The following is an 18,654-nucleotide window of genomic DNA, read 5'->3' on the forward strand; positions in this document are numbered from 1 at the left end:
GTGTGAGGGTAAAGGATGATGAAAAAGAGAATTGTAAATCTCAGTGAAAGAATTGTCACTCGTACAAGTGGTTGCAAAGACAAAAACAATTACAGACAGCAGATGAGGAGAAGAGACAAGCCAAATGCCCAGAGTAAAACCTTCTGAAATGAAAGAAAGAAATCTTGGAACAACAACACAGAAAGTTAGTCATTCAGTCAGCTTTAAAGTTTCATCATACTCTGAGGGGAGACAGAAAATTGACAGTGAAGGAGAGAGGGGGAGAGAGGGAGAGTTAAGTCTTGAAAAATCATGAATGTTTTTATATAGATGATATATTTAGTAAGGTTAAAAAGTAGAACATAATTGTAAATAATGTTCTATATTTTTAAATCAGCCTATACAAACGGCAGGAATGCATTTTTTTTTTTTTTTAAAGGGATACTTCACCGATTTTTCATATTAAACTATGTTTTTCCTTAACTAAGACGAGTTGATACATACCTCTCTCGTCTCAGTGCGTGCACTCAATCGCTCTGGCGCGCGGTAAAAAGGATAACTATAATTTATGGCGGAATAGCACTTGGGAGCACTTCGACTCGGCGCAGTAATATCATCACTCCTGAAAAATCCTCTCCCTCTCACTTCTGTCATTAGAACCAACGTGACTTTTTACTGCGCCGAGTCGAAGTGCTCCCAAATGCTATTCCGCCATACATTATAGTTATCCTTTTTACCCGCTACGTAGAAAAGCGCCACGTTTTATTTTGTCACCATACTTGGTCGTGTAACTACTCGTACTGTATTTAAATAGTGAAAACGTGGAGGTGTTTGGTCGCTTCTAGCTTCATCTCTGTCTGGATCCTAATGAATGAACTGGGCTAAGCTAAGTGCTATCAAAGTGTCGCCGTGCGCCAGAGCGATTGAGTGCACGCACTGAGACGAGAGAGGTATGTATCAACTCGTCTTAGTTAAGGGAATAACAAAAATCGGTGAAGTATCCCTTTAACCACAACCACATTAAACCACAGTATAAAATTTTACCACAGCATGTTTCAATACATTTAAGCCAATTACTGTCTATACGTGGAACATTCTGTCAGTTTGTGCTTTTCCTGGGACTCCACCAGTAGAGCTACAGGCAAACCGCAGTAGGTATACAACAAAATACTTTTATAATAGTTACACAATATTAAAAATGTTTCATTATCTACTCACCCTCAGGCTGCTCCTTTCAGTGTAACTCGTGCTCTGTTTTGCACGTCTTTTGAAGTCCTACAATAGCTTTGTGTAAGAAACAGACTTTATTAGTTATTATTAACCCTTTGTCTCACTATGTCACAACTAGTGATCATTTCACCTGGAAATTACAACAATTTGTACCTGCTGCAGTAATGTTTTATAAAAACATACACAGTCACTCTTTTCCCTTTAGACCAGGCATCAAAATCCTAAATGAATGAAAAGTATATGGTATGCGACAAAAAGCAGCAACAAAAACTGCAAACTTAACCCTTAAATTCATGAATGTTTCGCCAATCATTATTACATATTTAGGTCTTTAGCGACCCGAATGCATAAATATAATATGGATGGATCTCTTAACTGCCGCAATGGTACAACTGTCCTGATATTTTAATAACAATTGCAAAACTATAAAGCATATTTTCTTATTTTCTTACTGACCCCAAAAATCTTAGTGACCCCAAACTTTTGAATGGCAGTGTATATATAGTTTATATGTATTCATGTGGCTGACACTTTTTTCCAAAGTGACTTACAATACATTGCATTTGAGGTATACAGTTTATGAGTTGGGGAAACAAGCCCATGATCTTGGTGTTGCTAGTCCCATGATAATGTACTCAAAAACATGTTTGTAAGTTTTTACTGTGCCATATGCACTTTCTTTGATGACACTATCTGTGATGTTTTTCAATCTGCGCTCACATTGAGCATTATGTTGAAGCCCTGCCACGAGTCATTATAAAAAGGCCTCATGGAAAAAAATTGAGGTGAGTTGTGGTGTTAAACATAATTGGAGAAAAAGGAGCAGGACATACATGAGTGATGAAGGAAGTGAATGAGGAAACAAGACAGAAAAGACAGATAGGATGCAATGATGAGAAGCAATGATGAGGTCACGCAGGGTATGTGGCGCGTCTCGCACAATGAGTGATCAGTCCACGAGGTTGGATCAAAGGTTTCTCTCCTCGTTAAAAAAGCCCCAGCTGACAAAGGCACGTTAATTATTCAATGGAATCAAAAGCGGTGGCCATGAATGCCACTGATTTGCCTGCTGTGTTAAAATGCAGAGTCCAATTTATTATAGTCAGGACACTCGTATTAGAAAACACCAACACAGACTCACGTAATTAAGTATGCCATTTCACTGTACACAGTAGAGCACTTGAGTGTAGTTATAGGCCAAAGGGCCTAGTGTGAGTTACAGCTTAATCTTCTATACATGGGGTGATTAACTGTGTTTGGTGGCTTGGGAAATGTAGGGGATATCGGAGGACAAGAGAGAAAAAGAGAGGCTTGTGTAACTGCATACAGTGTTTTTTAATCACTGTTATTGCACGGGTGTGCACTGTAATATTGGTGGCTGTGTAACCATAGCTTTTGAAAACCTGATCGCAGATAAAATTAACATTCTGGGGAAAGTGTATAGAAACTGGAGCAGAATTTCAAACATTACAGCTTTTCACTTGTCGTTGTGTATAATAGGGGGGAGGGAAAGACTTTTTCCTTTAACATTTGTGAGTATTTTGTTGTATTTATCTTAAACTTTGAAACAATTTTATCATATTTGCTGCAAATTAACACTTTTTTTTTAAAAAAATCTACAACTCATCCCTACACTGTAAAATCTTCAATTTTAGGAATTTAATTCAAAATTAGACAAAAAAAAAAAAGAGTATAATGCATAATTTTAATCAAGATAATCTCAAAATCTTAAATATTTGTACGCAAAGACTTGCAACTTCTATTGTAACACCCATCCCTCGTCTGTCCTATCCCTGTATGGCCGCGTTCACACAGCAGCAGAATACGGTTGTCAGTACTGCATTTGAGTGCTTAATATGGTTGCACACATAGTTCTGTTATTAATTGGAGTGACAACCACATTCTATAACCGAACACACACAAATGTTCAGGACTCACAACTGCATTTTTGCAGAACCTCTGCTATGTGAACAGAACCGCACTGGACAACTAGTTGTCGGTCACATTATACAGTGATACACATTATACATGTCTAGTATGTATTGCAGATTTTTATACTGTATGTGGTTTTGGTATCTTTGTTTAGATCACTGTCTTCCGCTAGACCTGCTTCAGTCAGTTTTGTGGTCTGCACGTGATTCAAATGCTCAGCTCTCATTCAGATATAAAAGCTGCTGTCTGGTAATAATTATCTGACAGATGTACACATGCATCAACTTGGACTTTTGTTGTTTTAAATGTGATAAGACTTTACAGTGTTTTTTACAATGCCATCTTTGATATTGATGTAGTCAATCACCTTTCCTTACACTTTACTCACAGAAGCTACATTGTTTTTACTCCCATTGGTAGGGGCCACTTTGCATCATTGCTTTTTCTTCATAAAGTAACTATTTCTCAACCGTCTCATCATTGGACACACCCACATCACAGTCGCTGTCACTCATGTTGCTGGAAATTGCCAACTCTCATGGACAATGAAAGACTTCCGGTTGCTTTGTCACTTCAAATCCCTGCTTGTGTGGATGTCCCTTAATAAAGTCTTTTGAAAGTAGGTAGGGCGGTGGAAGAGGAGAGAGAGAGAGAAGGGAAGGTAAAAGGATGGCAAAGATGAGGTGAAAAGGATAATACGAAGGATTTAGGAGGATAAAAAATGTACCTGAAGAGGCGGGGGAGAAAAGGTTGAAGTTGAAAATGGAGCAGGAGGGCAAGAGCAAGCTATCAGTAGTAGAGAGATGTAATGAATGTCTAAAAAGAAGAGAGAGACCCTTGACTTCATCCCTCTCTTCCTCTCTCACTCTGTCATGTATTTTTAACTGCTTGGGGGCATTTGTAGCAGTGGTTCAACTTGTCAAGCCTGTAAAGTACTTAAACTTTGACTGTATAGAATGGAAGAGACAGAGGAGGAACAAGAGAAAAGAGGGGGAGAAGAGGAGGTTATGGTAATAGAGATGCTCGCATGGAGTGAGAGATAAAGGAAGGCTGGGGTGGGAGAGGAGAGATGGAGGGAGTAGCGGAGGTGTAGTGACCTAGTTTAGAAACAGAGGGATGGTGTGTTTAATGGGAGAAAGACGGAGAGACGCAGGGAGGCGTGCTTTGGCAGGCTGCCATGTTGGATTGTCTGGTTTCCGTGGAGACAGAGCATGAGAAGAGCACACTCGTCCGAAGAGATGCACGCACACTCGTCCTCAAGCTTACTGATATGCTCACACCTCGACTTTCTCGTGCTCTCTCTCGATCCAATTTATTCAAGAACTCCAACAGTCACGTTTAGTGAAATAAAGTACGCTTTGGTTGAGTCTCATTTACATAATGATAATCTAGGTAGATAAACTAGATAAAACAGTGAGCAGTGCTTTTTTGTGTTCTTTTGTTGCTGTTGACAAAAATCTTTGAATATTACTGTTGAAATAACCTGATATTTAGCCTTTTTTGCTTTTTTAACAACTTCAAAAGCTCTGAATGTAAATGTTCAAAAGTTGTGGCTCTGAAGGGCCTCAAAACAGCAGTGTGAACATCCATGTATTAAAAAGTAACCACATGTTCAGGGCTTCATCTAAATGAGCCCATTCAGAAATGGTCACGTCTGTGCTGAGAACTTGGCTACAGTGGATAATGGTTATTCTTGGTTGGTACTTGAAGAAATGCACATATGGCCGCATGCTGGTTTGCTCTTATGGGTTAGTTTTTGTTTGTTTTTGTTTCATTTTAAATTTAAATAAAAAGATCATTGATCTGCACCTGAGTCATCCTCATCCTTTCCTGAAACCTGACACATATATACAGTGCTTGACCAATGCAGGTCTTTATACATTCAATGTGTAGTTGTTAGAGGATGATTTAATTAGTGTTCAGTGTTAAGCAATTTTTTTTCAATTCCAAATATTTACATTTTAAATATTTCATTCAGGATCTTGGAGATGCAACTTGCAATGCAATGTAATGTGTAACTATGCTTTTAACGTACAGTGTAACCAAAATTGGCCATGGAAAAATCCAGTCCATCTGGCCCACATGTTCCTCCCTGAATGATTGGAGGGTCTAAATATGGCATTTAAAGTGGAATAAAAACACTAAATAAATAAATGATAGAAATCAATAACAATAGATATTAACGAATCGCAAATTCAGTTTTACAGTATTATTGGGTTTTTTTTATTTATTTTTTTATAGTTACTTAAAACTTCACAGTTGACAGGGAAGTATTGCATTTGAGTTACCAATATAATCTCATGGCAATTTGTAACTATTTTTTGGCAAATTGATGGCGATTTTGTATGAATGTATGGTTATGTTCATGGGTGGTGTTAGAGGTGGACCTATGAGCAACAAAAGTTAACACTGAATTTGTGCAGGGCTATATTTAATTCTCTCAGACTGATTTTTTTTTTTATAAGTTAAAGGTTATTTAAACTAAACTTATTTCAATGGGGTAAGTTAATTTTATATCTGGTGGTGCTGTGTGGACATAAAAGCTTAATTATTATTGTATATGTCACAATCATGTCTTCCAGTTTACATTGTCACTGCACGTTCCATGATCAAGGCTGTTTAATCTGGTTCAACTAGCTTCAGCAAATAGCAGGGGTGTGTCCAAAATTGTATACATGTGGGTGACAAAAGGGGGAGCAAGAGCAAAATTAGGGGCACGCAAGTAAATTTTTTCATTGCAGTTGCATTGTCCATACTAACAATAAGCTCAACAGCAGAAGCTCAGGAAATAGAGAGATTAAAATTAGACAAACACTGCCCCAGTGAATATTATTTGACTCATTCTGACCATTTATTTGAATGCTTACCTAGTTCTGGCATGAAACTCTAGATGGCGCAGGCTAATAGGTCCTTAACTCATTTGGTAGCGATCACATCATCATCTACATAGCGCAGCTGATTGGTTGCTGTTGCATCAGCCGCCAATGATCTGCGGCTCAACATCAAACAAATACCGGTAGTTTGCTCTTAGCAGTCTGCAGCGTGCTTCAGAAAGCATCTAAATATCCACATCCAAGATAAGTGCAAACTCTTTTAATTCGTATCTTTGTGCATGTCACATGGTTTGCTTATTAATTCCTAAATGAGCAATCCTAACAGTTAATCTAAGTGCTATGTACAGTCTTGTGGAGTGATTCACTAAGCATATAAGCTGCAGCGTTTACGCAATTGTGTTAATGCTGCAGCAATCGGCCTATTGTATGTAATTGCTGTGAATATACTGTACGCTGTCTAAGCTATGTATACAAGAAAAGGTTAAAGGTACACTCTGTGCCAGAGCACACCCTTGTCTTTCTTTATCGCCTCAGCAGCTTCCCTTATCAATACGAGTGTAAGGTTATGTTAATGATACTTTAAATTATTTAATTATGAATATGATACTTGCTCAGGTGGTTGCTGGGGCTTTATTTCTATTAGCTTCCAACGGTTATCTATTGTTAATGACAACACATATTGCACATTTCTAGAGCTAAGCTGGTCGGCAGGGTAACCCAGGCACACATAGTCATTGGCCACTAGTGTTAAGCCAGTCGGAAAGGTAGCCCAGGCACACATAGATATTAAAACAAGTGGTCTTGTATGTCTTGGAGGTAGATCTGGGGGAAGGGGGCTTTTTTGTCCTATTTTGTTCCATCTGTCATATGTACCGATATACAGTATCTTCCATGCAGCAGCTTGTTTTCTCACTCAGCAGCATGTGTATATATGATTGTATTGTCTATTTCTTCCATTAACCTATGCAACTGTGCAGGGTGAAAGTGCTTTACAAATGTATGGCAATAGTCTCTTTCAGCTGTTGCACAACTGTGCTCCACACTCAAAATATAGAGTGGCTGGGAAAAGCTGTGCAACTGTGCAGCTTTATTTGGCATTGGCTGTACAGTCTTTAAAGGAGAACTCCGGTCAATTTTAACATTGAGCTCATTTTTTTGTACATTTGGAGTGCTGTCAATACAGAGAACAACGACAAAAATCGGTGTTGCCTACACCGTGTTATCCTCTTTTTAAAATTTGCACCCTGTTGACTTCAATGGGGCAAGTTTTAAACCTGCTTTTAGCCTCTTAACATCCTTGATGTGTCATTACAAGTGCACAGGTCATGTGAGTGATTCCTTTAGAGTGAATGCGGGTGAATCTGACTGCAGTAGATGTGAAAGATATGAATAAAAATGATGTTTATTCAGCCAGCGCACATACCTGTATTTACATCCTGTTTTCAGTCGAAGTCCATAGTAATCGATTGTCGAGTTCACGCGCATGATCATAGGTACTAAACCAATGCGCGTGAACTCGACAATCGATTACTATGGACTTTGACCGAAAACAGGATGTAAATATAGGTATGAGCGCTGGCTAAATAAATATAATTTTTATTCATATCTTTCACATCTACTGCAGTCAGATTGACCCGCGTTCACTCCGAAGGAATCACTCACATGACCTGTGCACTTGTAATGACACATCAAGGATGTTAAGAGGCTAAAAGCAGGTTTAAAACTTGCCCCATTGAAGTCAACAGGGTGCAAATTTTAAAAAGAGGATAACACGGTGTAGGCAACACCGATTTTTGTCGTTGTTCTCTGTATTGACAGCACTCCAAATGTACAAAAAAATTAGCTCAATGTTAAAATTGACCGGAGTTCTCCTTTAACTCTCTGGAAAAGATGTTCATGTGGGGGAGGGCTCTACACTTTTCTCATGTCTTGTCTCCTGCTTTGTTGGGGGGTTATTTCATGTATGCTACAAGTGGAGAAGCAGCATGTCTTACATGCTCGCAGCAATATCTGTGAATGCTTTGGCAGTAGCAATTCTCTGTACTTGCTCTGCAGCAGCAGCAGCGTAGCAGATCTATGCTGCCAAGACCAAATACATTAACATTTCCATATCCATTACCATTACCATTACCATGCCAATCTCTCCGAGAGTTGTCATGACAGAATTAATCTCAATGTATGCTTAAATATTTTACAGCTTATATTGAAAATTCAACATATGGTAAAACAATAGTTTTGACCATTTAAACATAAAGAACAAAACACATTTAAATAATTAAAATGTAGTAATTGTATATAATTAAAATGTAGTAATTTACATATATATATATATATATATATATATATATATATAGTTGTACATATAAATGCAACTAAAAGCATGCCTTCTGAGGTTCTAGCATTGACAGCTCCGTTAAATAGCACAAAGCACTGTACTTTGCTGTATTATAAAAAAAAGCTTTTTATGCATTTTAATCAGCATTTTATGTCATAAAATCAGGAGTCTGATTTTTGTTTTATGATCAGAATCTATCTGTCACATTTTGAGTTGGTTTGTTCTCGTTTAGAGTTTATTTTTGATCTGTTCATGTCTGTGTTTCTAGGTTGGTTTTCAGTTTGTTTATTAGCTCAGTCCTCTCACTTTCACAGCCTGTTTGTCACCATGACCACTGATTGGTTTAGTTCTGTTCAGGTGTATTTAGTTAATTAGCCCCTCTTGTTTGCTGTCTATTTAAGCCCTGTGTTTCTTTTAGTTCTTTGTTTGTTCTAGGTCATGTTATGTTGGTTGTTCTGTTTATGGTCCTCTTATTCCCGAGTGTTTTGTGAAGATTTGTGTTTGTTCTTGAAAATTAAAGTTAAAGCTGCTGCACTTAGATCCTGTTTCAACTCTGCTGCAACCAATGTGTGACACTATCATAAATGATGAAAAAAACAAAAAAGAAAACATTAGGCCTACATTTAATAAAAAATAATTTTATATAGACAGTTTATTAATGTGTAATGTATCTGAGACTACAGTAAATGTGGTGTCCGTCAACTGAAGGCACATTTTCTGTGTTTCCTGTGTTGACGTCGCCATTGTCGTAGTAGACATAGATTTAAAAATGTTAAATTAATACACATATAAAATGTTTAGATTACAACTGCATATGTCTGGAAAAAATTCAGTTTTTGCTAAACATTTACCAAAATGACTCCCCATCTCGTACTAGAATTAGGGCGCCCACTCCAACAAGGTTAATTGACCCACACTGTGACATGATATCATTGTTGTGACATGCAAATGAGCAATAAAAAAAAGAACAATTTTACTTTTTTTGAGCCCCATAGCAGGGTGCACATGCTGTCCATGCCTAAATACACCACTAAATTTGCAAACTGTTACTTTACAGCCAATATTGGAGTGGATACTGGGGTGGCAGAGCTCATTTTGGTGGCCACACTACTGTAAGGAGCCTTATAGCTTCTCATAGGAGTGTAATGTAGAGAGATTGTTCAATTCAAATGGGTCAAGGGACTCTATATCTCCTAATGGCCAGTCCATCTCTGAGAACCATTATATTTCCTTTGTTTTGTTTTTCAGAAACTTAAAATCACAATATAACGGAAGTAAGGACAGATTTTTTTTCCTCCATATGTGACATGTATTAGTACGGAGCCCCTGAAGGGGCCTTTGCAAAAATAAAAAATATACAGACTTTAGCATGCTCACAAGAAACTTCTCCAATCATTTAGTCTGCTTAAACCCGCCCCTGTTTTAAAAATTCCTGCAAGCTCTTATTCAGATCTTCCCTACATTTTTACAAATTCTTTTTCAATAATTAGTTTCACTCAATTGTACGGAGCCCCAGACCTTTGCAAAAATAAAAAATATTAGACTTTCGCGTGCGCATGAGAAACTTTTGCGTGCACATGAGAAACTTTTGCGTGCACATGAGAAACTTTTGCGTGCACATGAGAAACTATCGCGTGCGCACGAGAAACTTTTGCGTGCTCGCGCGTTACAATTTCCGGTTTGCGTTATAGTGTCATTACTACAAATGTGGGAATAGGGATGAGATGAGAGTGTGCTTGGAGTATGCCTCCTGAGATTTGTCTTATTATAGGGGGATGATAGGGTGTCTCTTACCATCGGAGAAAGCGTTCTGCTTACATGGATCACACAAGTCAGTTTCTTGTGGAATATTAGCGCGTTGGTCTTGTGAATAAATGTTCTATATCTGGTGTTAAATCGCTAGTAAAGGTACAGTAGGACTGCATTGTTTGTGGACTGTACTGTAGGAAAAAAGCATGAATATCTCTATTAGCTGCAAAGTACTAGTCATTGCAGGCCGCAAAAAAAAACTACATTTAAGATTACACTAAAAACTTAATAGTAATTTAATACATATTTAATTCATTAAAAAAAGGGGTTATATCATCATCATCATTAAGCACACAGCAGTTGACACAACACTTATTTTATTTTTCACTTTTATTTATTTTAATTAAACAACATACAAATATTTATAATTAAATCCATGTTAAATTCATGTCTTTATTCATTAAAATGCATAATATCAGCGTTATATGCATACATCAGTTACAACTGAAGTCTTATAACTGGTAAAACCTGAAAGTCAAAGAAAGAAAACATCTGTATTTTATACTTTCTTTAGACCATATACAATAGCACTCAATATTACTATTAAATACTATGGTAATGTCGCAGATGGATCCTAACCTTTTTATCATAGTAAAATCTACATAGCCTATCATTCCCAACTAAAGTATTGTTTAGCGCGAAACGTGTTTGAAGATTAATGGACAGGCAGTCGATTCATTAAATAAGCTATCCTCACAAAAACGATTCTGTGAAGCCTCTTCTCAATCTCCATTGATATCCATTAAAAAAAATTGAAAAAAATTGACCTTTCCTTTTTTTGGCTGAAGGTTGCAGGCTTGTCTCCTAGTGGCTTTTACGCATCCAACTGTATCCATACACTCTCATCTCATCCCTTTTCCCACATTTGTAGTAATGACACTATAATGCAAACTGGAAATTGCAACGCGTGAGCAGCCGATAGTTTTCTCGTGCTCACGCAAAGTTTCTCGTGCGCACGCGAAAGTCTGTATATTTTTTATTTTTGCAAAGGTCCCTTCTGGGGCTCCGTACATTTGAGTGAAGCTAATTATTGAAAAAGAATTTGTAAAAATGTAGGGAAGATCTGAATAAGAGATTGCAGGAATTTTTAAAACAGGGGCGGGTTTAAGCAGACTAAATGATTGGAGAAGTCCAGCATACATCACCAGAGAGAAGTCTGTCATTTTCACCGGAAGGTTGATTTATTAGATTTTGATTAAAAAGCACATGCTCAAATAAAAAAAAAAGAAAATAAAAAAGACACATTTAGATCAAAAACACATATGTAAAAAATAGATGGTGAATTTCCATTTCATTTCGATTACATTTCATGTTATTCATTTCCAAACACATTTATTCAGCTCCATTTAACTGTTTTTTCATGTAAGTGCCTTCATTACCAAAGCAGCCAATTCTACAGTTTTATTTAGTGCAGTGTTGTTATTCAGTTGTAGAATTTGGTTCTGGTGAAGCTTGAGTGATTCACACGCACACATAACGGCTCATGCCCATGCTAGCAAACATCACACATATGATTGCAGAACTACTTCCTGGAGGCTGAGAGGTTTCAGACATGCATGATTAGATCCCCGAGGTGCCCATCTGCATGACCGTGTAAATTACACCGCCTATTTTCCAATTGCTTCCAAAGTGTGCATGTACATGTTTGCATCATAATTTTGCGATATTTCTCTCTACCATATTCATCTTTTTGCACCTGTCTGTGCAAGCTTGAGAGAAACTTTGATATAATGTATCTATTTAACAGTACTCGTTTCCATCTTGAATGTAATTGAAGACCTGAGAGAGATTACCATATCGATGATGCAATTGAAGATCAAGTCAATTTTCCCCTCTCTTCAAGAGCCACTTACAAGTAGCATTTTCTGGCAAACACAGCATGCATTATATGGTATTTGAAACCATACAACAAATAGAGCAGTAATTCCTTTCTAATTATTCTCTGAAACTAGATGTTTTTCTTTCTTTCTCATTTTCTTGTTGTTATATTGGAATAATCCATGATGGCAGTCTTTCAGAGTCCCCTGTGGTGCACGATTACAGTACATTCTGAAGGAAAGGAAGAGAGCAGGAGTGCTTAAGTGAATCATTAGCCAGCACCATTAGAGTGAGTTGAGAGCCTCTTTTTTATGCATGTGACCCTAATTAAAGGAGCGGATGGGAGTATATGTAATATTTTTTCAAAGATCCTTCCTCCCCCCATTAGTACTGTTTTCTCCTATTAGCTCGTCAAGACACACACACACACACTTTATATGGTTTTAGTTAAATGCCAAATGTAATGATCTATTTTCTTTTTCGCTTTCTTTCTTTTGTTTTGTTTCCTTTTTTTGTGAGTTTTAATCTTCTGGAAGTTTCACTCTTTTTTGTGGTTCACATAGTGTTGCCGCTGGACCCCTGATATTTTTGTTCCGATGTTGGTCTTCATTCATTTTATGCTTTAAAACAGTTTGTGCCTCAGAGACCATAATTCAGAGCCTCCAAACTTGATCGGATGATCCCATATATTGCCGCTACTCTCGTATCCTTCTGATTTTAGGTGATGCTAGATAAAGCAAATGTTTTCACTCATCTCAGGAATTGGAAAGGGAAAAGGAAAGTCAGTTCACACAGCGGCCATATATGCAATGCCTCAGCAGCTATTTCAGTCATGCAAGGCCAACTCCTACTTACTTAAATGGGGAAATACTGAACTCTCAAAATCATATTTGAATAACATATTTCAGCAATATCAACAATAAAACATGACATCGACTTTTCTATCCACCTTTTTTCTACGCATCATGAGGCTTTGCATGATTTATGGGAGTAATTTTAGTTAGTTAAACTGTAGAGATCATGAACACAATAATGAGCATTTTTAAAAACTGGGTACAATGAGATGGCATTATTCTACTCACCCTTCAACCCCCGACGTTAAAAGTGTTCTATGAACACAATAATGAGCATTTTTGTACAATGAGATGGCATTATTCTACTCACCTTTCACCCTTCAACCCCCGAACGTTAAAAGTGTAAAAGCATTAACAAATTACTACAACAGACCATGAATAGCCCCCAAAGCTAGATTATTTCTGCAGCAACATTATGATCATATTAAATATCACTTTATTTTGTAACACATGTTGCCTTAATCAAAAATGTTCATTAACTTGAACATTGTAATAGTATTTGTTTTGCGTCATTTTCACAGACAAAAATTATTGTATTTATACTACAACTATATAAATTAGGCATAATTACATGCAACTAACCCTAAACCAAACCCTAATCCTACACTAACCCTAGTACATGTAGTCAATTACTATTACTCAGTACTTAAATGTATAATTACACTGTAACAGGAACTCATTCAAATAAAGTGTAGCCACCTGTTTTTAGAAACATTCCAGTAAAAGCTGCTAATAGGGATTAGAAGTGAAAAGCATTTGAAAGCATCCATGTGAAAACAAACCTGAAAAGAGACGTGAGGTTTTGGGGAGATTCTTAGTATTCCATTGAATTATTTAAGGGATATAGTATACTGTATGTTGCCTTTTCTCATACTGTTACAGCGGAATACAAAGGAAAAAAGAACATAATGCAGGAGGAAAATAATTCATCGACTGAAATTAGCTCTTGCCATATATATTCTTGTTACACCATGTCACATTAAGGGGCTGTTTACACGACACCGTTTACAACTAAAAACAAACCTTTTTATGCGTATTGGTCATTTATTGACAACGGCGTTTTTTTCATATTTTTGAAAACGGTCTCAGTGTAAACAACAAACACGAAAATATCTGAAACCGATGACGTCATGCACATGCGCATTACTAAAATACCAAGTGTTATGTTATTCTTCTGACATCAGAAAATAGAAATTTTACAGCTCATTCAGTCAAACTGACAGATAAGGACTATTTGTAGCGCAACTTTAAGATTTGAAATGATTTGTTTGAGTGGAACTTCCTCAAACCGGAAGTGCCCCCCTTAACCTAAAACGCAGTAGGCTCGTCAGGAAAAAGGCAGACAAATATGGTTTCTTATGCTCAAATAGCATTGAAAAAAGTGTATATTTCAGGTTGGTCCAGCCAGTGCGCAAGTGCAATTCCAAGCGTGTTTCAGGAAGCTGACTGTTTCTATAGATGACCAGAACTTCTAGTGGCAGCTGCAGAGACACAGTGACTTTACCGATTGCCGATTGGCTCTTTTATTTAAAAGGAGGGATTTTGCGCGTTGTACATTCTCCCTATTAAAATTAACATGAGTGAACCATCTAAGTATATAAAGTCTATAAACTTTAATAAAGTCGTAATCCTTCAGGGTTCCCTTAATCAAATGGTTTTATGGATTTCCACTTCTGCAGAGAAAAACAAACGACGTCTTTTCGATCTTGTCCTAGCCCTTTCCACCCACCATGGACACTACATCTTAACTTACAAATAACTTGGGAACTGTTTGATTATAGAAGTTGAAATTTGCCGATAATTTTCTTTGACATATACATATATTATTAATGAGCTAAATCACAAATCAGCTAAAATGCCTGACAATAGCAAATCAAATTTAAATTATGCAACCTATCAATGGATCATCATCATTTACATTTAGTAGACGCTTTTATCAAAAGTCACTTACAAATGCCGAACATCATAAGCAATTTGTCCTAAGTGTCAGCCACATTCATTGTTACGAAACTGCTCCGAGACTCGAAGGTAAAGATCCAAACGCAGCTTTATTTAGGGGTAATCCAAAGAACAAGCAGTAGGTCATACACAGGAAGGCAGTCCAAACAAACAAACAAACAAATAAACAAATAAACAAAACAGGCAGGGGGCAGAGGCAAAAGAGTAATCCAGAGAACCAGGCAAGAGATCCAAATAACCAAGAGACAAGAAAACCAGGGAAAACGCTCAGAAGTGCAGTGCAACAACATACAAAACTTCGCAGTGAGTGATGGGGTGAACCATGCTTATATGGGGTGAACTAAAGAAGATGAGATACAGGTGAATGTGATAATGAGTGCTGATGAGTCCAGGCAGAGAATGATGGGAGATGTAGTCTGTGAGTGAACATGAGAGTCAGGTGTGGAGTGCCCTTTGGTGGCTCTCAAGGGTACTCCAGCTGGTGACCGTTACATAGCCCCCCCTCAAAGGAGCGGCTTCCAGACGCTCTGAAATTTTCCAGGAGGGAGGTGGAGCGGAGGCGGACGTGGACCCGGGGGCGGGATGGAGGGCCAGGCCCGTGGAGCGGAAGACGACCTGGAGACTGCGGCAAGACTGGAGGCCAGGGTGGATCAGGCTGTGCAGGCGACCATGGCGGATCAGGCTGTGCAGGCGACCAGGGCGGAGCAGGCAGTGCAGGCGACCAGGGCGGAGACGACCCTTCAGGCGGCCAGGGAGGAGACGACCCTTCAGGCGGCCAGGGAGGAGACGACCCTGCAGGCGACCATGGCACAGGAACAGACGCCGGCTCAGGAACAGGAACAGACGCCGGCTCAGGGACAGGAACAGACACCGGCTCAGGTTCAGGCGTGTCGGCAGCCATCTCTGCTGAGGGCTCAGGTTCAGGTGTGTCGGCGGCCATCTCTGCTGAGGGCTCAGGTTCAGGCGTGTCGGCGGCCATCTCTGCTGAGGGCTCAGGTTCAGGCGTGTCGGCGGCCATCTCTGCTGAGGGCTCAGGCGACGTGGCGGCGGCCATCTCGTCCGGAGACACTGGCTCGGCAGCGGCCATCTCGTCCGAAGACACTGGCTCGGCGGAGACCATCTTGTCCTGAGACACTGGCTCGGCGGCAACCACCTTGTCCTGAGACACTGGCTCGGCGGAGACCATCTTGTCCGGAGACACTGGCTCGGCGGAGACCATCTTGTCCGGAGACACTGGTTCGGCGGCAGCCATCTTGTCCGGAGACACTGGCTCTGTGGAGACCATCTTGTCCTGAGACACTGGTTCGGCGGCGGCCATCTCGTCCGAAGACACTGGCTCGGCGGAGACCATCTTGTCCGGAGACACTGGCTCGGCGGAGACCATCTTGTCCGGAGACACTGGTTCGGCGGCAGCCATCTTGTCCGGAGACACTGGCTCTGTGGAGACCATCTTGTCCTGAGACACTAGTTCGGCGGCGGCGGTGGCCATCTTGTCCGGAGACACTGGCTCGGGGTGCGTGACGTGAACAGTCTCTGGCTCGGCAGACGTGACGTGAACAGTCTCTGGCTCGGCAGACGTGACGTGAACAGTCTCTGGCTCGGCAGACGTGACGTGAACAGTCTCTGGATCGGCAGACGTGACGTGAACAGTCTCTGGATCGGCAGACGTGACGTGAACAGTCTCTGGATCGGCAGACGTGACGTGAACAGTCTCTGGATCGGCAGACGTGACGTGAACAGTCTCTGGAACGGGATCAGCACGCTCTGGGCTTGACGGGACCAGCGGCGGCGAGGGCTTTGAGCTGGGTAGGACCAGCGGCGAAGAGGGCTTTGAACTGGACAGGACCAGCGGTGAAGAGGGCTCTGTGCTGGACGGGACCAGCAGTGAAGAGGGCTCTGTGCTGGACGGGACCAGCGGTGAAGGCTCTAGCTTGGCAGGCATGTCGCTTGCTGTCTCAGGTGCGGCGGGCATGACGCTCTCAGTCTCAGGGGCGGCGGGCATGACGCATACTGCCTTGGCTTCGGCAGATCTGGCGTGAAGTGCAGGCTCAGGGGATGCTCTGAGATTGTGGGACCCCTCATCCACAAAGCCCACAGTAAACGACGAGCCGCTTATCCGAAGAGCGAGGTCGACATATTGTATAAAAGTCCATTGAGGGGTGTTGTCAGGCATGAGGTACTCTAACATGTCCTCAAGCCCATAGCGGAACATGTCTTTTAAGACCGCATCGTTGAGGTCCACCCCGTGGCAGAGCTCACAAAACTCCTCCACATAGTTCTCAATCGGGCGGTAACCTTGGCTGAGACGGAAGAGACGGATTACTGGGTCCATGGTTTGCATCGCTGCTGGATCTTGGTGTGGCGAAGTCTTCTGTTACGAAACTGCTCCGAGACTCGAAGGTAAAGATCCAAACGCAGCTTTATTTAGGGGTAATCCAAAGAATAAGCAGTAGGTCATACACAGGAAGGCAGTCCAAACAAACAAACAAACAATTAAACAAAACAGGCAGGGGGCAGAGGCAAAAGAGTAATCCAGAGAACCAGGCAAGAGATCCAAATAACCAAGAGACAAGAAAACCAGGGAAAACGCTCAGAAGTGCAGTGCAACAACATACAAAACTTCACAGTGAGTGATGGGGTGAACCATGCTTATATGGGGTGAACTAAATAAGAAGATGAGATACAGGTGAATGTGATAATGAGTGCTGATGAGTCCAGGCAGAGAATGATGGGAGATGTAGTCTGTGAGTGAACATGAGAGTCAGGTGTGGAGTGCCCTCTGGTGGCTCTCAAGGGCACTCCAGCTGGTGACTGTTACATTCATAATACACAATGCCAAGTTAAAAATATAAACTAGATTGGTAAACAAAGCTAGAGCAGAGGTGAAATGCAGAAAAAGAGAGAGATATCTTTTTTATATATAAATAACACTTGTAGTTAAATCTTCAACTTTGGTTCATGAGTTTCTACAAGAGGACATAAAACCATAATTTGTGTGAATTGACTGAACTGTAATATTTGTTCATATCTCAGTAAACATATGGACTAGAATTTAAAGTACCATGAATTATCTGATCTGAATCGAGTCAACAAGGTTTTACTGGTTTTCATTTTTCCCTCTCCTTTTTATATAAATATTTTTCTGGAAAACTTTAATGTCTTTACCTCCTCTTAGACCTTTTTTTCTCCATATGTCTGACCCCTGTAAAAAAGAACGATACCAGAATAATCCGAAATGCACATGGACACAATCTGAGGACACAAATCATAAATTTCCAGGGACACTGTAGGGACCACTATCATTTGAGAAAATCCACAAAACTCTGCAACTGTGATGAAGGAAATTGGCATTTATCACCACAGCACCTGTATTCACAACATCCACAGTATCTATTCTTTAAAATGACTATTGTGGTAATATTGTCCCCTTTTCCATTCTGCATGGGTCCTGATGACTGCTGTTTACGGATATAGTTTCTTTAATTGAAATAGCTTGGACAAGCTTTTTTATTAATTTGTATGTGTATAGGCACAATTGTATCAGTATCATACTTTGGCTAATTTGCAGGTTATGCAAAGGTAGAGTTTCTCTGCCAACACACTGAAAGAGAAATAACTGCTAATTAGACATTTAACATTTCATCCAAGTGTGTGTACTGGGGTTAGAAAGAAAATCAAAGCTAATATTCAGAAACTAGATTTTTATATTTGAGTGGAACATGTCCATGTAAAACATTATGTTGTGTTCCATCTATGGTGTTTTCTAGCATGGCACTATGAGGTTGCTATGTTCCTGAGAGCTGCTGGGTGGTTACTTACTAGCCAAAATAATGAAAGAGCCCCTAACCCTAAATATGAATATTGTAATATAGGAAGTACTAAATATATGTGCCTTAGTATTTTT

General features: G+C 39.8%; 2 protein-coding genes across 2 annotated transcripts in view; one reads left to right on the forward strand and one right to left on the reverse strand.

The window, feature by feature from the left end:
* pcxb (pyruvate carboxylase b) overlaps positions 1-18,654 on the forward strand; it is a 227,539-nt gene that overhangs the window by 73,449 nt on the left and 135,436 nt on the right. The gene's annotated exons all lie outside the window — the stretch shown is intronic.
* Positions 15,157-17,313, reverse strand: LOC307154984 (uncharacterized protein). The gene is made up of 2 exons (XM_079865237.1): positions 16,084-17,313; positions 15,157-15,917 (listed from the first exon to the last, which is right to left on the reverse strand). Exons 1-2 carry the CDS (start codon positions 17,089-17,091, stop codon positions 15,186-15,188), a joined length of 1,740 nt encoding a protein of 579 aa, XP_079721363.1. The 5' UTR covers positions 17,092-17,313; the 3' UTR covers positions 15,157-15,185.

The sequence above is a fragment of the Squalius cephalus genome (genome assembly GCF_949319135.1).
Source record: "Squalius cephalus genome assembly, chromosome: 3".
NCBI lineage: Eukaryota > Metazoa > Chordata > Actinopteri > Cypriniformes > Leuciscidae > Squalius > Squalius cephalus.